Source organism: Condylura cristata, unplaced genomic scaffold (assembly GCF_000260355.1).
Source record: "Condylura cristata isolate star-nosed mole 26May11 unplaced genomic scaffold, ConCri1.0 scaffold00051, whole genome shotgun sequence".
Lineage (NCBI taxonomy): Eukaryota > Metazoa > Chordata > Mammalia > Eulipotyphla > Talpidae > Condylura > Condylura cristata.
The window spans coordinates 1,760,696-1,776,243 of NW_004567152.1; the positions used below are offsets into that span (position 1 = coordinate 1,760,696).

At 56.8% G+C, this 15,548-nt stretch overlaps 1 protein-coding gene across 3 annotated transcripts; it reads left to right on the forward strand.

Annotated features, from left to right (window-relative positions):
- Positions 1 to 6: 6 nt before the first annotated feature.
- ZDHHC8 (zinc finger, DHHC-type containing 8) lies at positions 7 to 15,415 on the forward strand. Of its 3 annotated transcripts, none has more exons than XM_012734249.1 (11): positions 7 to 146; positions 7,112 to 7,233; positions 7,414 to 7,571; positions 7,673 to 7,845; positions 8,046 to 8,148; positions 8,562 to 8,653; positions 8,796 to 8,937; positions 9,114 to 9,234; positions 9,307 to 9,416; positions 10,672 to 11,666; positions 14,496 to 15,415. In XM_012734249.1, exons 1-11 carry the CDS (start codon positions 43 to 45, stop codon positions 14,719 to 14,721), a joined length of 2,346 nt encoding a protein of 781 aa, XP_012589703.1. In that variant the 5' UTR covers positions 7 to 42; the 3' UTR covers positions 14,722 to 15,415. The 3 variants fall into 3 exon arrangements, with proteins under 3 accessions (XP_012589703.1, XP_012589704.1, XP_004695037.1); XM_012734250.1 differs by having other exon boundaries at positions 7,414 to 7,487; XM_004694980.2 differs by lacking the exon at positions 14,496 to 15,415 and adding an exon at positions 12,661 to 13,842.
- Positions 15,416 to 15,548: the final 133 nt, after the last annotated feature.

Consider the following 15,548-nt stretch of genomic DNA (forward strand, 5'->3'; position numbering starts at 1 on the left):
CTGCCCGGCCTCGGGGAGGGATGCGGCGGCGCGGCGCCCAGGATGCCCCGCAGCCCCGGGACGCGCCTCAAACCCGCCAAGTATATCCCGGTGGCTACGGCCGCTGCGCTGCTGGTCGGCTCCAGCACCCTGTTCTTCGTGTTCACGTGAGTCCGCCACTCGCCGGGGGCCCCGGCGGCCCAAAAGGGGCCTGGATTAGGGGCGGCTCAGCCAGAGGGATTGTGGTGCAGGCACCATCAGGCAGGGCAGGAGCTGGCACCAGGACTGCGGGCCACGTGAATCACCACCCTGATGATCCCACCCTTAGGCACCAGACACAGGTGAAACCTGCATGGGGGACACTAGTTTCTGGCAGGCCCTCTTGAATGACCATGAGTGTGAGGTGCTGGCCTTGGGCAAGGGATTGTGTACAGCAACTGCCCAGGGTGTGGCTGCAACCTCCTTCTCCTCAGACTGAGTGAGGGACCTGGGTAAGGAACCCTGAGGCCTGCTCTTGGGTCCTCACCAGAGCCAGGTAATCTAGCTTTAGTCCAGAGTCTGGTTGTTCCCATGTAGGTGTGGCTGTCATGGCTATGGTGTACATACTCACAGCCTGCCAGCTATGTTGGTCTGGCAGTCTCCTTGACCATCCCTTGACCTACCTCACAGGAAGGCTAGTTGGCTGCAGCTGGAGGGCCCCAGTGGGGCCACCAACCATGGCGAGCTCTGGGACCCTGGTGGTGGAGGACAAGTTGGGCTCTAGGCCTGTGCAGCCTGAGCTTTCCCTTTGACACCAGCTGGCTGACTGATCTGAGTGGCGAATGGCCTAGCATGCTGAGGACACAGCACCTTATAGGTGATCCTGCCCCTTCCCCAGGGTTCCTTCAGGCATGAAGGAGGGTTGGAGCTTCAGGCTTCAGCCATGCAGATCTGCAATCACTTTTCACAATTCTGAGATACCATCTAGGTGACCACAGCACGACCACTCAGGCCTTTCTGCAGACCTAAGGTTTGGGGTGACTGCCATCTGCAGGGCCTCTGTTACCAGGCAGTCAGCCCTGAGTGTGAATGGACCTACAGCAGATGTGGGCACCTGCTTGGCACCCTGTCACCTTAGCAAGAGTGAGTGTGGTGGCTGTGTGGACGGTGAGTCTGCATTGGGCGCCTGTGGAGGCCGGGAGCGGTGGGTGCCACAGGCTGCCAAGAACATGTTTAAAAAAGGCCTGTGTGGATGGGCTTATTTCTGGCTTTGGTGAGCAGGCGTGTTCTTGTCACTCAGACGTTGCAGGCTGTGGGGCAGAGAGGAGAGGGGCAGGTGGGCAGTGGATGCAGGCTGAGAGGGACATGTTTTGCTGGGTCTTCATTCCTAGCTCTGGGCTGGGGTGGGGTGCTGGGGTTGTGAGTGGGATAGACCGGTCTGAGTTCTACAATATGGCCTCTACTTGCCAAGTTTCTCACTGCCCAAGTGTACTTCAGTTTTTTCTCCTGATTGAAAAGTGCATGTTCTTTATTGAGAACTTGTAAAATGTAGGGGAAAACAAATAAATAATTTAAAAAATCATTTTAAAAATTGGGCTGTCTCCTATAGTTACCTGGCTCTCCATAGCCTGATTGTTGTGAGCCCTTCCTGTGAGTTCAGTTTCCTTACACAGCTGTCCTGTGAACTGACCAGCAACCCACAAGTGGTGGGTCCTGAGACTGTTCCACCCTGCTGGGGCTATGGGGACCAGTTCTTCCTTCCTTTCTTCTCACAGCTGGGTCCTGGGTTGAGGGACTCTGGCATTGTTAGTGAGGTGCAAGTTCTCTTGAGGCACCATAGGCCATTCTCTGCACCTTGTCCTGCGTATGATCTACTCAGCCTATGTTCTCTGTGGCAGCACAGGGGACCAGGTACAGCCACTGTCCAGCCAAGGGAGCCTTACATCCCCATACCCAAATAAAATGTTCCCTGACCTCAGCTCTGCTGGGTTTCTGAGAAGGGCTCTGTGAGATGGGCTAGGCCCAGTAGTGCCCCCAAGGTTTGCCAACTGAGGGAAGAAGGGTTCAGACGGTCCCCTTCTACAAACAGGCTTCTTGTCACCCAGCACCCACACTTCCACTATGTTTCCAGGCCCGGGCCCACTGCAGATTGACATGTGATTAGGAGAGAGCAGCTTGGTCCTGTGCCCCTTTGCCCCACCCTCAGGGTGCCGAGAGGTCTCCTCCCAGAGGTCTTCACTCTTACCTGCCTCTGCATCTGTGATGTCGCTGAACCCTGAGTGGCCCAGGCCCCCTCATTGCACTTAGCAAACACCAGTTGACCCCTTGAGGGCAAGTCCTCACAGCGTGTAGATCTAGGGGCCTAGAGGACCAAAGAGCCTCTCTTAGGTCAGCACTGAGGGTTTGGAACTAGCAGGACATTCAAACATGTGACCATTAAAAGCTGGAGCATGGGAAGGATCCCTGGAGGCAAGGATGGCTTGTATACCACAGGGCAAGTTCTCAATTGTCTTCCTCCTCCAGGAAACTTTCCAGAGTTCCTGATGAGGTCATGTCCCCCTGTGCCCCAGAAGCCCTTCATACTGTGGTTCAATGCCAGGTGCTGAAAGGATCCACAGGTCACCAGGCCAGTCCTCCATCCCTTCCCTTTCCTCTGCTCAGAGTGATGGGGACTCTGAGAACATCAGAGAGCCAGGAAGCTGGCCGATTGCAGTATCTGGGGCTGGGCCTGGCCATTTTGTCTCTGCCCCAGTTCTTCTGGGCAGACTTATGGGATGGCACAGCTGGTCTCCAAGATGGACCTGAACACTCCCAAAGTACAGCCCAGGACATCAGGAAGTACAGTCTGTGGCAGGCCCAGGGAGACAGAGCCACTGGCAGTGGCTGCATAGAGCAGGACCTGCCAGGACTTGCTGCTTGTGGCGTGTGGGTACCTGGTCCTTTAAACTCAGCTTTCTCTTCTGCTCAGGTATCTGCAGGAATCAGGTGGTGGTGGGGATAGGCTTCCTGTGGCCAGAGCCCTTACTCAACCTGACCAGGGCACAGGGGTTCTGCAGCGACTAGTCCCAGATAAACTTGCTTGTGAGTGCCACTCTCAAATGCAAAACAGTGCTAATGAAGGACCCATTTTAAATAAAAACTAATTGCTGAGTTAACTCTTCCATTTCATATTTAGCTGTGGTGAGCATGTTGCCCTTACAGGATACTTAGCCCCATTGTGTGATGTCACCCTGCCAACCCAAGTGGGCCGCTGGAAAGAGGGTTGGAACCTAAGGCTTGGGCACTCCTCTCTCTCTCTCCCCAGGCCTGCCCCGTTTAGACCCACATATCCTGCAGGAAGTGACCCTGGGGGGGCCCAGTCTGGAGTGCACCAACACTTGAGCACGAATAGGTATCATCCCTGCTTGCAGAGGGTCCCTTCCAGAGCCTAGGACAGACAAGGTGAACTGGGCAGTGCTGCCTGCCAGCATTTGCCCATGAGAACTTGCAGTCCTCACGTGTTTTCATGCTGCTCAGCCTACGGCTTTCCTCCTCCAGGAAATTTTCCCGAGTTCCTGGTGAGGTCGTGTCCCCCTGTTCCCCAGAAGACCAGAGAGGTTAAGGGGTACCCAGTGATAGTCTGGGTTGGCCACGGCTGGGCCAGTGGAGGAGGGTTGTGTGTGCATATGCGTACGTCTGTGTTTGCACCTGAGTAAGGGTGCAGTGTGCCTGCTTGTTTGCTAGCATTGTGCTGGAGTGTGCATGTCTGTCCATGCAATGCTCCAGTCTGCTGCATGTGGACGTGTGTTCTGCACACCAGCCTTGTGTGTTACTTGGCACAAACATGCGACTGTGTATACATGCTGTGTGGTGTGCAGACACCTGCCAACATGTATATGCGCACATGCAGGTATCCCTGTATGCTCACCTGGATCTGCATGCCTGTCTGTGCACATGCCTATGTGTCTCTTTCATCTTTCTTTCCACTTACCCCATACATTTTGCCGGGTGTCTGAGTTCTAGTCCTGGTGTATTAGCCATGAGCCAGCCCTAATTAGGTAGGACCTAGGTCTTTATGGCATCTCCTTGGGTTGGCAACCACGGAGAGGGTTTCAGGGGAAGAATGTGTGGGAGTGCCTGATCCAGGGTCTGAGCATGCCTACGTGGCTAGAAAGGTGAGCAGGTTGGTGGCTCAGGTCCCAGTCCCCTCTTCAGCCTTCCCCAAACTGAATAACCTTCACTCTGCCGTCCCCTGCTTGCACGTCAGGCAGGTGGGTTGACGCTATCTGATCTGCGGCCCCCCCAGTTCTGCAGAGCAGGTGTTGCCCTCTACAGTGTAGAATTCCAAATGTGCCCTGTTGTGGTGTAGTTTCTGTCCCCCAATCTTGCGTATCTCACTGAGGGTCAGCCCTTGGGCCCTAGGGGTCAGCTTAGGGAGGACAAAGTCATGCAGGCTGCCCTGACTATGGAAGCTTTGGTGTGGGAGTGGGGCAGCCTGTGGGGTTCAGCCCCTTTCTGCCTGGTAATGGTTCAAAGCCCATCGCAGATGCAGACTCCTTTTCTGGCTAATAGGGTGGTGGACAGGACAGCCTCTGGGAGGAGGCTGGAGGGAGGATGGCATTTGTGGGGCAGGGCACTGTCCTGCCCACGTGTCCTGCCTGCTGCCCCTATGTGCCCACCTCTGTTGCAGCCCATGGGTATACTGTTTGCTTGTCCTAAGCCGGTCTCAGAACACCCAGCCAGTCCCTGTCCTTTGCCAGAGCAGGCTGACTACATTGGTGCGCAGACAGTGCAGGTGCCTAAGGGCCTTGTGCTTGCTTTTATGTTCTGTTGTTACCATCTTGGAATTCTTAATAATTTTTAAACAGTGGGCCTGCATTTTCATCTTGCACAGATTATGCCTTAGCTATCCCTTCCAGAAGGTGCCTTGGGAGCTGGCTTGGACCACCTCATCTGGGTTTCTGGGTGTACTGGTTCTCTCAGGCAGGCAGCTTTCAACTCCCGGGGAGCTCTCCCCTGATGTTTGGGCCAGTGTCCCTCACTTTACTGGACAGGCCTTACCTCAGGCCCATTGTTTTTCTGCCCAGTGGCTTGGGGTTTGAGCTTACAAACATACATTGAACACAGGCTGTATGCCAGGCTTCAGCATGCAGGGATAGGAAATGAGGAAGACTTTTGCAGGTGAGCCCTCCAGGCAGCCTGGGAATGGGGAAGGTGGAGGAAGGTCCTCCTGGCAGAGGGAACCTGTTCCTTCAGCCTGCGTATCCATTCCTTGGTGGGTTCTGGAGAAGAGGAAGGGGTAGCTTGCAGCTCCCAGCCCACTGAGTATGCTGCCGTGGGAAGTGGAATCTTTAAATAGCCTCTTGCTTTCCACTAAAAATAGCGAAGTTCTGCTGCCATGGAGGTGGTTGCCCGGGTGGCGGGGCTGGCTCCCGGCCAAAGCAGGCGTGGATCGCCAGCGTAGCTGGTGTGTGTTGGGGCAGTGCACACTTGCTCACCCTACTGGCAGCCACAGTCACCCTGTCCTGATGGTCTGGGCTGCTGTGGGTGTCCCCCAGCTCCACAAAGAGTCTAGGTCCAGAAGGGAAGCAAATGCCCTAGGTACTCTACCACGGAGCCAGGGGAAAGCCAGGGAGCCTGAGGTCAGAGGCACCTGTGGGAGCTGAGCAGGTGATACAAGGAATAGCTGCAGGGTCAGGGCAGGAGGCCGCAGGTTATGCCAGGATACTGGTGGGTCTCCACAGAGGGTCCAGTAGCAGGGCAAGTAGTAGAGGCCTGAGGAGGGCAAAGATTTCAGCAGAATAACCACTGGGGCGGTATGCAGGGTCTTTGCAGGGAGCCAGGTGTCCGAAAGGGGCGGCAGTCTCAGAGCTGGTGTTAAGGTGTGGTGGATGGCAAAGGAGTATGTGGGATTGTGGTGGGAGTCCTGCTTTTCTAAGGTCTTTAAGTATTCTGTACTGCCACATCAAGAGTGAGGTGACGAACTAAAAAGGGACTCTCTGGCAGGGATGTCCTTTGGGTGAGAGTAACAGTGACAGTCACATATTTATTGACTGAGAATTAAGGCTCCCTCAAGCCCCAGAATCTCCCCAGTGAGGTGCCCCCACTGGACTGGTGGCAGGTCTAGGTGAGGTCTGATGAGTCACAGGCCTCTCCCATTATAGCTCATAGACAGAAAAGATTTGCTGGCTACCCTGGGCTTCTGCCTTCAGTCTAGATCCTGCAAGGGCAGGAGAAACCAGAAGGATGCTGGGCTGGGGTAGGAGGATATGGCTTGGCTCTGGGCTGCCCCTCCTAAAGAGTGCAACCACAAGGCTTCTCTGAGCCTTTGTTTCCTCAGCTGGGGGGTTGCCAGAGTCTGAGATGGCACATACAAAGCTAAGCAGGGGACCTCTCTGGTGGTTCAGGGGTTAAAAACAGCGCTGTCAAGCTATCACCAGCCACTACTGCGTGAGTTCAATCCTCTCTCAGGGAGCTGACCCACATGGCACAGCAGACCTCTCCTGACCAGCCCATTGCCCCCGCAGCAGTGTATTTCAGTAGATATGCCTGTCTGCTCCCAACTCTGTCTCTGGTGAATCCTCTCACTACCCCTGCACCTCTGGCCTGTACCCCAATTCTTGTACGGATAAATAAATCAATCTTAAAGAGAAAGCTAGGCCCTCCCTGGCGGTGCTACAGGTTGGGCCAGGTACAGCACTGCAAGCTAGCCACAGCCGTTTCAGTGTGAGTTCAATCCCTGGCCCTGGAGGTACAGTAGACCTCTCCTTTCTTGCCCGCTGCTCCCCTCAGCAGTGTAGTTCATCGACCTGCCTGTTCTACTCCCCACTCTGTCTCTGATGAATCCTCTGCACCTCTGGCCTGAACCCCAGTTATTAACCGCCCCTGCACCTCTGGTCTGTACCCCAGTTCTGTATGCATAAATAAATAAATCTTTAAAATAAGAGAAAAAGAAAGCTAAGCACTTTCAGCTCCTGACTGAGCAAAGGAGGGTGGGCTATGCACAAAATTCAGCAGCCAGCCTGTTTTCCTTACTGCCACAGTGAGCACTGAAGGTGGCCTGAAGGCCCACTCTATACATGTATTGGCCATGTCTAGTTCCCTTGTAACTGCGTCTCCTTCCCATCTACATCTTGCAGTCCCAGACTCAGTTCCATCCTTCTTTCTACCACAGGTGTCCATGGTTGACACGAGCTGTGTCCCCAGCTGTTCCTGTCTACAATGGTATCATCTTCCTCTTTGTCCTGGCCAACTTCAGCATGGCCACCTTCATGGACCCAGGCGTCTTCCCCCGAGGTAGGGCCCTGTGCTGAGGCTACTCATTTCCTTACTCTTGCTAGAGTGTGAGTGGCTGTCATGAAAGAGCCTTGTGGCAGGGATGGGGAAAGGCTCTGGTGGGTGGGCTGGAAGATTGGGAAGGAGCTTCTGCTGCCAGAGAAGTCACTTTCCTGCTGCCTCCCCTCATCACCTCCACAGCGGATGAGGATGAGGATAAGGAGGATGACTTCCGGGCCCCACTCTACAAGAACGTGGACGTACGGGGCATCCAGGTCCGTATGAAGTGGTGTGCCACCTGCCACTTCTACCGCCCGCCGCGCTGCTCCCACTGCAGTGTCTGTGACAACTGCGTAGAGGTGACTGCCCTGCCACCTTTCCCCCTGGATCTCCCCTCCCTATCCGTCCTGTCCCTCCCCCTCCCCCACAGTGTGCACCCTGACACATTGCTTCTGGCTAGGACTTTGATCACCACTGCCCCTGGGTCAACAACTGCATTGGGCGTCGCAACTACCGTTATTTCTTCCTGTTCCTGCTGTCGCTCAGTGCACACATGGTAGGCGTTGTCGCCTTTGGCCTGGTCTACGTGCTGAACCATGCGGAGGGCCTGGGAGCCGCCCACACCACCATCACGTATCCTTGCCCTGATCAAAGAGACAGTGGGGCCAGGGACACATTTCACAGGGAAATGGAGGCTTGGAGGGGTGGGGTCGGCTTCTGGGAACGCCCTCAGAAAGGGGTGCTATCCCCAGGTAGGCAGTATGTGGGGGGTAGTTTGTTCACAGGCACCTTCTTCATGTCCTCACCCATGGCCATTGGCCTTAACGGACCAGCATGGCTGTTATGTGTGTGGCTGGCCTCTTCTTCATTCCTGTCATTGGCCTCACCGGCTTCCACGTGGTACTGGTCACCCGGGGGCGCACCACCAACGAGCAGGTGCAGACCCTGGATGGGGGCCTATAGTGATGGGGGTGAGGGGCTCCCCAATGGGCCAAGAAGGCTATACACTACCCATGAACTGTGGGAATTGAGGCAGGGCTAGGGGACCCTCCACCAAGGTGGTTTATGCAGTTACAGTGGGAGGAGGATCTGGCCCCAGAGACTGCTGGTGGGGCTTATGGCATGCGACCACACCTGAACCCTGACGTACTGTCTTCTGGGGATACTTTAGCTGCCAGTGACTCAGAACCCAGAAACTCCTCAGCTTCCTTTAGTGACAGACCTGGATGGGGGGGGCGACCTTGCACTCACCCACCCTTGAGGAACCCCACTTTCCCTATCTTGGCTCCCTGTTTGTCTTGCCCTGGACCCTGGGTCAGCAGACTGGATAAAGTGTCCTGTGTCCACAGGTGACAGGGAAGTTCCGAGGAGGTGTGAACCCCTTCACCCGAGGCTGCTATGGGAATGTGGAGCATGTGCTGTGCAGCCCCCTGGCACCCCGGTGAGGCCTGGGCTAGTGTTGTGGGAGTCTCTCCCTGGTTTGGTGTGGGCAGCCACAGCCCTTGGCAGGTGGGGCCAACCTTGTGCTTGTGTGTGTTCAGACCCGGTTCTTCTGGCCACTGACTCCTCTGCCCTTGTTGCAGGTATGTGGTGGAATCACCTCGGCTGCCACTAGCCACTCGCCTGAAGCCACCCTTCCTTAGGCCGGAGCTTCTGGAACGATCTGCACCACTTAAGGTCAAACTTAGTGACAACGGGCTAAAGGCCAGCCTGGCCCACAGCAAGGTGGGAACCCTGCGGTGGGGTAGGGGAAGGAGTGAAGGTCAGACCCTTGGAGGTGGGAAGGAGGCCTGTAAGTGGAAGGGGGAGGGAGAGTTCTAGGTGCTGTGGTCCTAGGACAGAGGCCTCAGTGGAGCCATGTTCCAAGCCTGCACCGTCCCACTGACCACTCCCCCTCTCAGTCTAAGGGCAGCCTTGATCGGCTAGATGAGAAACCACTGGACTTGGGGCCGCCACTGCCACCCAAGGCAGAGGCTAGCACATTTATCAGCGACCTACAGACACCACGGCCTGGCAGTGCTGGTGAGGTGGGGGAAGCCACATGGGGGGAGGGGCACTGATTGTCCCTTGCCTGACCTTGGTTCATCTTCCCAGAGAGTGCCCTGTCAGCACAGAGGACCAACCCTCCAACACCGGCCATGTACAAGTTCCGACCAACTTTTCCTACGGGTCCCAAGGCACCCTTCTGCGGGCCTGGTGAGCAGGTGAGGAGGCTGGGCCCCACCCCGTCCCAGCAGGCACCAGCCCAGGAAGCTCTGGCCCCCTGAGCCCTGCCCCCTACCTGGAACTTTGAAGGTCCTGTAGGGCCTGGCAAGACCCCAGCCTTTGGGAGTCCCAGCTGGGGATGGGGAGCCAGGCAGAGTGCCTGTCCTGGGAGAGCCTGGCGCAGGCAGTCCTAGACTCACCCTCCACTGGCTGGCATTGTCTGAGGTCTGGTAGGCGGCTGCTCCCAGAGGCATCTGTGCCAGGATGCCTGGAATTCCATCATTAGGCACTGTAACGCCCATGGAGAAGCTTCAAAAGAATTTGAGATTGTTTGAGAAAGGATGTTTAATTTTCCCTGAAACATACAAGCATTCTGTATTTCACTGTGGAGCATTCAACAGCCCTGGAGAGCCTGGAGAGTGGTCAGGCTTTCTCAGCACTGCCTACCCACCTTCACAGGCATCAGAGCCAGAACTGTAGTCTGGCCCAGGACATACAGACCAGCCTGACCCCTCTGTGCCGATGTCCTGACCTCTCTTCTCTGCCTCCTGGTATGCAGTGTCTCTGGCCTTCTGGCCAGAATGTGGTAGCTCTGCCCACAGGAGTGTCAGCCCTTCTTGGGAATGGTGGTGCTTTAGATACCCTTGCCCATCATGCCTCCTTCCAGGGCTTGTTCTGGATTTTATAGAGGTTTCCAGCTGGTGGCCAAGTGCCCTAAAGCCACATTTGTTCCCACCCACACCCTCTCTGGGATTTTCAGTTTCTGCAGGCTGGTGTCCCTATGCTGAGAATTGTGGAGACTCAAAAGGCCCCTCCTCTCTATTGCTGTGGCTCACCCCTGGGCTGGATGGGCTCCCAGAGTGCTAGCGTCCTGGGTGTTTGCAACAATCAAATTTGACCTTGGGCAGCACTCCTGATGCCCAGCTGGCAAGTGTCTCGACAAGGACCATTGGTCACTGTGCAGTTACTCTATTTCCTCATGGCTCAGCCCACATGGTCCTATCCTCCCACTACTACCTAACTGACCCCTGATGAGTGTGGACCAGAGCAGCCTTCCCTGGGGAGGAACAGAGTCTGTCTCTGCTCTCACATCCTACTTCCTTCTCTGGCAGGCAAGGAAAAGATGTGTGTTAGGAGAAACAGGGTTTGTAACTTGTGCCTGTGTCACCTCTGTCACTAGGTTTGTAGCTTCCCAGTGGATAGGCAGAACATGGCGCATGGGTCATGGAGCACGTGTGCGCTCTCTCCCCACAGGTCCCTGACTCCCTGACGCTAGGGGAAGAAAGCATCCACAGCCTGGACTTTGTGTCTGAGCCCAGCCTGGACCTCTCTGACTACCCGCCTGGCAACCTGCACGTGGCCTACCCACCATCCCCGCCACTCAGTGCTGCCGGCACTTTCTCTGGAGCCTTGCGCTCTCTGAGCCTCAAGGCCACAGGCCAGCGGGGCAGGGACCATGTGGCCCTGCAGCCGCTGCATTCTGAGGGTGGGCCCCCCACACCCCACCGTAGCATCTTTGCTCCCCATGCACTGCCCAACCGCAATGGCAGTCTGTCCTACGATAGCCTTCTTAACCCCGGCTCACCTGGTGGCCACATGTGCCCAGCCCACCCTTCGGCTGGTATGGCCAGCTATCACTCTCCCTACCTGCATCCAGGGGCAGTGGGGGACCTGCCACGGCCCCCAACCTGCAGCTTCAGCCCTGTGCTGGGGCCTCGTCCCCGGGAACCCTCACCTGTACGCTATGACAACCTTTCCAGGACCATCATGGCTTCCATTCAGGAGCGCAAGGACAGGGAGGAGCGCGAGCGGCTGCTGCGCTCTCAGGCCGACTCGCTCTTTGGTGATTCGGGCATCTACGATGCGCCTAGTTCCTACAGCCTGCAGCAGGCCAACATGCTGTCTGAGGGGCCCCGCGGCCCTGTGCTGCGCTATGGCTCCAGAGAAGACCTGGTGGCTGGGCCTGGTTTTGGTGGTGCCCGCAACCCAGCCCTGCAGACATCATTGTCCTCCCTGTCCAGTGTCGTGAGCCGAGCACCTCGGACCTCCTCTTCCTCCCTACAGGCCGACCTAGCTAACAACAATGCCCCAGGGCCCCGGCCCAGCAGTGGCTCCCACAGGTCGCCGGTGCACCAGGGCCCACCCTCCCCGCCTGGCACTCCCTGCTCACCCTCCTATGCGGGCCCCAAAGCCGTTGCCTTCATCCATACGGACCTCCCAGAGCCTCCACCCTTGCTGGCTGTGCAGAGGTGGGTGCCAGGGGTACAGTGGGCTTCCCAGCACAGCAGAGGTGTCCAGACACCTGGGGGCCCCCTTGGCCAGGCCTGTGGCTGTCTGGGTGTGAGCCTCCGTGGCTCCTGACAGACTTTGTGAAGGTAGCTCAGCTCCAAGGACATCCGGGTAGGTCCTGTGGACCTCCCTGACTGCCGGTCTGGCAACCTGCCTAGGGCATCTTCCTTTGCAGACAGTGCCACTGTATCTGTCCAGGAGGCTGAGGCTGGGGGATACTGCCCTGCGGCAGAACATGCCACCTGGAATGCCATGTCCTGGCTTTGGTGAACATCTAGCCCCAGGAAACAGGGCTTCCTTGTGCATAGACGGGGAAATGTCAGGATTTGGGGGCAGGTTGGTCTCAAGTCCCCAGTGGATGGGTCACTGAAGATGCCAGACTAACTGTGTAAGAGCTAAGCAACTAGGTGCATTGGCATACTGGGGGCATCACCCAGCTATCTTGAACACAACTCAGCCAGTGAGGAGGCTACTGTTGTGGGTGTGACAGGCTGAGTAGGTGGCATTGCATGGTAAGGCAGGACAGCCACTGAGGGGAGGGGCTCGCGCCCTCCTGACAGTGAAGTCAGAAACTCTACTGGGCAGCAGGGGGCAGCCTCCCTTTTCTTAGGAAGAAACAAGAAAGGGGCCAATCAGTGGTCCCCAAGTTTGGGCCACCTGCATAGGATAGGACCCAGAGGCTTTAAGTCTGCGCCACTGGGAGGGCCAAGGAACCTGGGAGGGGGTTGACAGCACTTCTGATATTTGTCTGTCCTGTGACAGCACAGCCCCTCCCCGTCAGAAGGCTCTGCACTGTCTTACTTTTCAGGAGGTATCTTTTGAGCTCAGAGGGCAGGGGCTGTCCAGGGCTCCGTCTGTATCTGTGTCATCCGTCCTGTTGTCTCCTCTGGCCTCTGTCCAGCTGTAGTCCCTTGTTCACCATGTGCATGCATGTATGTGCTTGTTTTGATGCAGGGAACACCCTCAGCTGAAGACCCCCCAAAGTAAACTTAACGGGCAGTCTCCTAGTCTGGCCCGCCTGGGACCTGCCGCTGGCTCCCCAGGGCCCTCCGCCAACCCTGCCCGGCACACGCTTGTTAAGAAAGTGTCCGGTGTGGGTGGGACTACGTACGAGATCTCGGTATGAGGACTGACACTGGCACTACTGGGACCAGGAACCCCCATCGGCTGCCCCTCCCCCCAACTTCACTGCCCTGGGAAAGGAGAAGGCCCAGGCCTGGTGTGTGGATCCATCAGCAAGAGAGAAAACCGCGCCTCCACGACCAGTCCCTCGCCCTCCATTCCCTCATCCATCCACCTGCTCATGAGGGCATGGCTGGGCCAAGGATGGCAGCATCTGCCTCGGTCCCCTGCTCCTGGGGCACTCTGGGGACACATTGCATCTGCATGGACTGTCCCCATGTCCTTGAGGTTGCTGCCAATCCAGTTGCTACCACCTACTACCCGTATAGATGGGTCCCTGTGGCTTAGAGACAGACAGACAGGCCTGCCCATGGCTCTCCTCCCTGACCAGAGGTTGTGCTGCCCTGTTGCTCTTAACTGTTGCCTTCCAGGGGCCCTGTGGGATCTTGTAACTTGATAAGGCCAGCCCCTCTGTAGGGAGCCCAGCCCTGTCCCACAGGCACCTGGCCTGCTCTGAGTTCTGGCAGACAGATAGACAGCTGGACGGACAGACAGCCAACTGTGGGTGGGACATGGCTCCATGTGTCCCATCTCACCCAGCTGGTGGGCACGTCCCTGTGTCTGTGCTCTGAGCTGCCCTGCCATGTCCATGTACTAATGCTTGGGCCCCCCGCTGCCCCCACTGCTTTCATTGAAGCCTTAACCTCTACTTTATGCTCTTGTGGGAGGCGATGGGGGTAAGCTGGAGCAGGCATGGGCTGGCCGCTGCCACAGGGATCTGGTGAGACTGGAAGTCCCCTCTTTGCCAAACTGGAGATTCCTCACCCCATGTCATGCAGCCCCATTGGAGCTGTGATGCCCACATGGGGTACACACTGGGGAGGGGAGTCAGTTCCTCCTGGTACCAGGGACCCAAGAGTAAGCACACAGCAGCGTCCGCTTACGTTGTGTCTGTTTTATGTTTTTATATCTACATCTATATATCTATAATTTTATTAAAAAAAGAAAAAGAGTCATTTTGATCCTTTTGATCCAATAACATTTTAATCCAATAACAGCAAAAGAAAACAGAAAAAGTGTCATTTTACTCCAATAACGGCAAGGACAGGGCTATTATTGCCAACCTGGGGGTAGGAGGCAGAGTAGGGCGGGCTCCAGACGTGACTGGCAGCTTGGCATCAGTTTTCTCCTGAGTATGTCCATGGACTTAAGCTGAGTTGGAGATCTGGGGGGTGGGGCTGGGCAACAGGTCTTTGACAAGCGTGAGGGTTCCCTGGGTCTGCATCACCCCTAGTAGTAATGGGGTGTTTGGAGAAAGGCTGGGCTGCAGCCACCCCAGGGTATCCCTAGTAACACAAAGGCTGGGTGCAGATGGACTAGGGGTTGTGTAAAAAGGACTCACGCTTAGATGCATGTGTGGGGGACCCTGTCACTGTACTTTTGGAAATCAGCCCACATTCCCTGCCAACCTGCTAAATGTTGGGGCTGGTAGTGTGTTGGTAACCCACAGTTTCTCAGGACTGGACAGCCTGGACAGAGAGTGGGGTGCTGGGGCAAGGGCTGGCCCAGTATGAGAGATAAGCTGGGCTCAGTCCCTGCACTGGGCTGCCGTCCCATGCTGACATCCCCCTTTCTACTTCTCTCTTACGGGACGCTGCGGCCCACAGGGGGCGGATCAGTACCTGCAGTCATGGATGGGGGCTGCGTGGCCAGCCCAGAGTAACCCCCAGCCTGCACCTGTGCCATCTTGGCCTCCCTGAGGACCGCCTGTCTCTGCGGGTCCCCTGGAGCCCTGCTGTGGGGGTGCCTCCACATGGGGCTGTGTGCCACCTGCACTCAGCTGGCTCCCACCTTTTCCCCAGCCTCTTGGGGCCTGAACCAGATGCCAAGTAGGTGGCTCCAGGACCTGGGAGGCAGGCTGCCATGGACCCAGGAGGTCCCTCTCCACCAGCTGCACCTTGACTGACTTCCAGCCCACCAGGGCCTGTGACCCTGTGCCCACCCACCTCAGGAAGTCCCCACCTGCTGCAGGGGGTCTTGATACTCCCAAGTAGGGGCCCTGGGGTTGCAAGGACCAGCGCAACCTTCCCGGGGTAATGTACCATCACCCCGATCCCCTCCCCAACCAAGCACTTTAGATGCCACTTCCTCCCCAGGGAGCCCAGGCCTCTGTGGGTTGGGCTGGGGTGGGGGTCTCAGGTTACCCCTGCAGTCACTGCACTCCCTCCTCCACATCTAGCCCAGAAACAGATGCCTTAACCTCCTGGAGCCGTTGAGTCGGTGGGGAGGAGATGCTGAACCCCCAGTAAAGTTCCCTTTGATGGCTCTGCCCGGTTCCCTTGTCTGAGAGTCTTCACCCTGAGATATCATACTGAAGGGCTCAGAGGGCCCCACTGCCCACAGCCCTGCCAGTCCCTGAGCTCACTGGGCCCCATTCCCCCAGGGGCAGGGTGGGCCCCCCTCTGCTCCCCTTTCCTGCCACCTGCCCTTTTCTTGCCTGGGCAGCTGCAAACCACGTAGCTCTTCTCTATTGTTCTAAAAGGTATCCCCCAGCCCCACTTTCATGCTCTTAATAAAATCTTTGATGTTTACCTCCATGACTCTGTCACCAACATGATCCCCTTGTCCTCTGAGCCTTGAGGCAGTGTTAGGATACTGGACTGGGGAGGGGACAGCACTGGGGGGAGCAGGGGTGGTGGCCAGCCAGCGTTGTAAGGGGT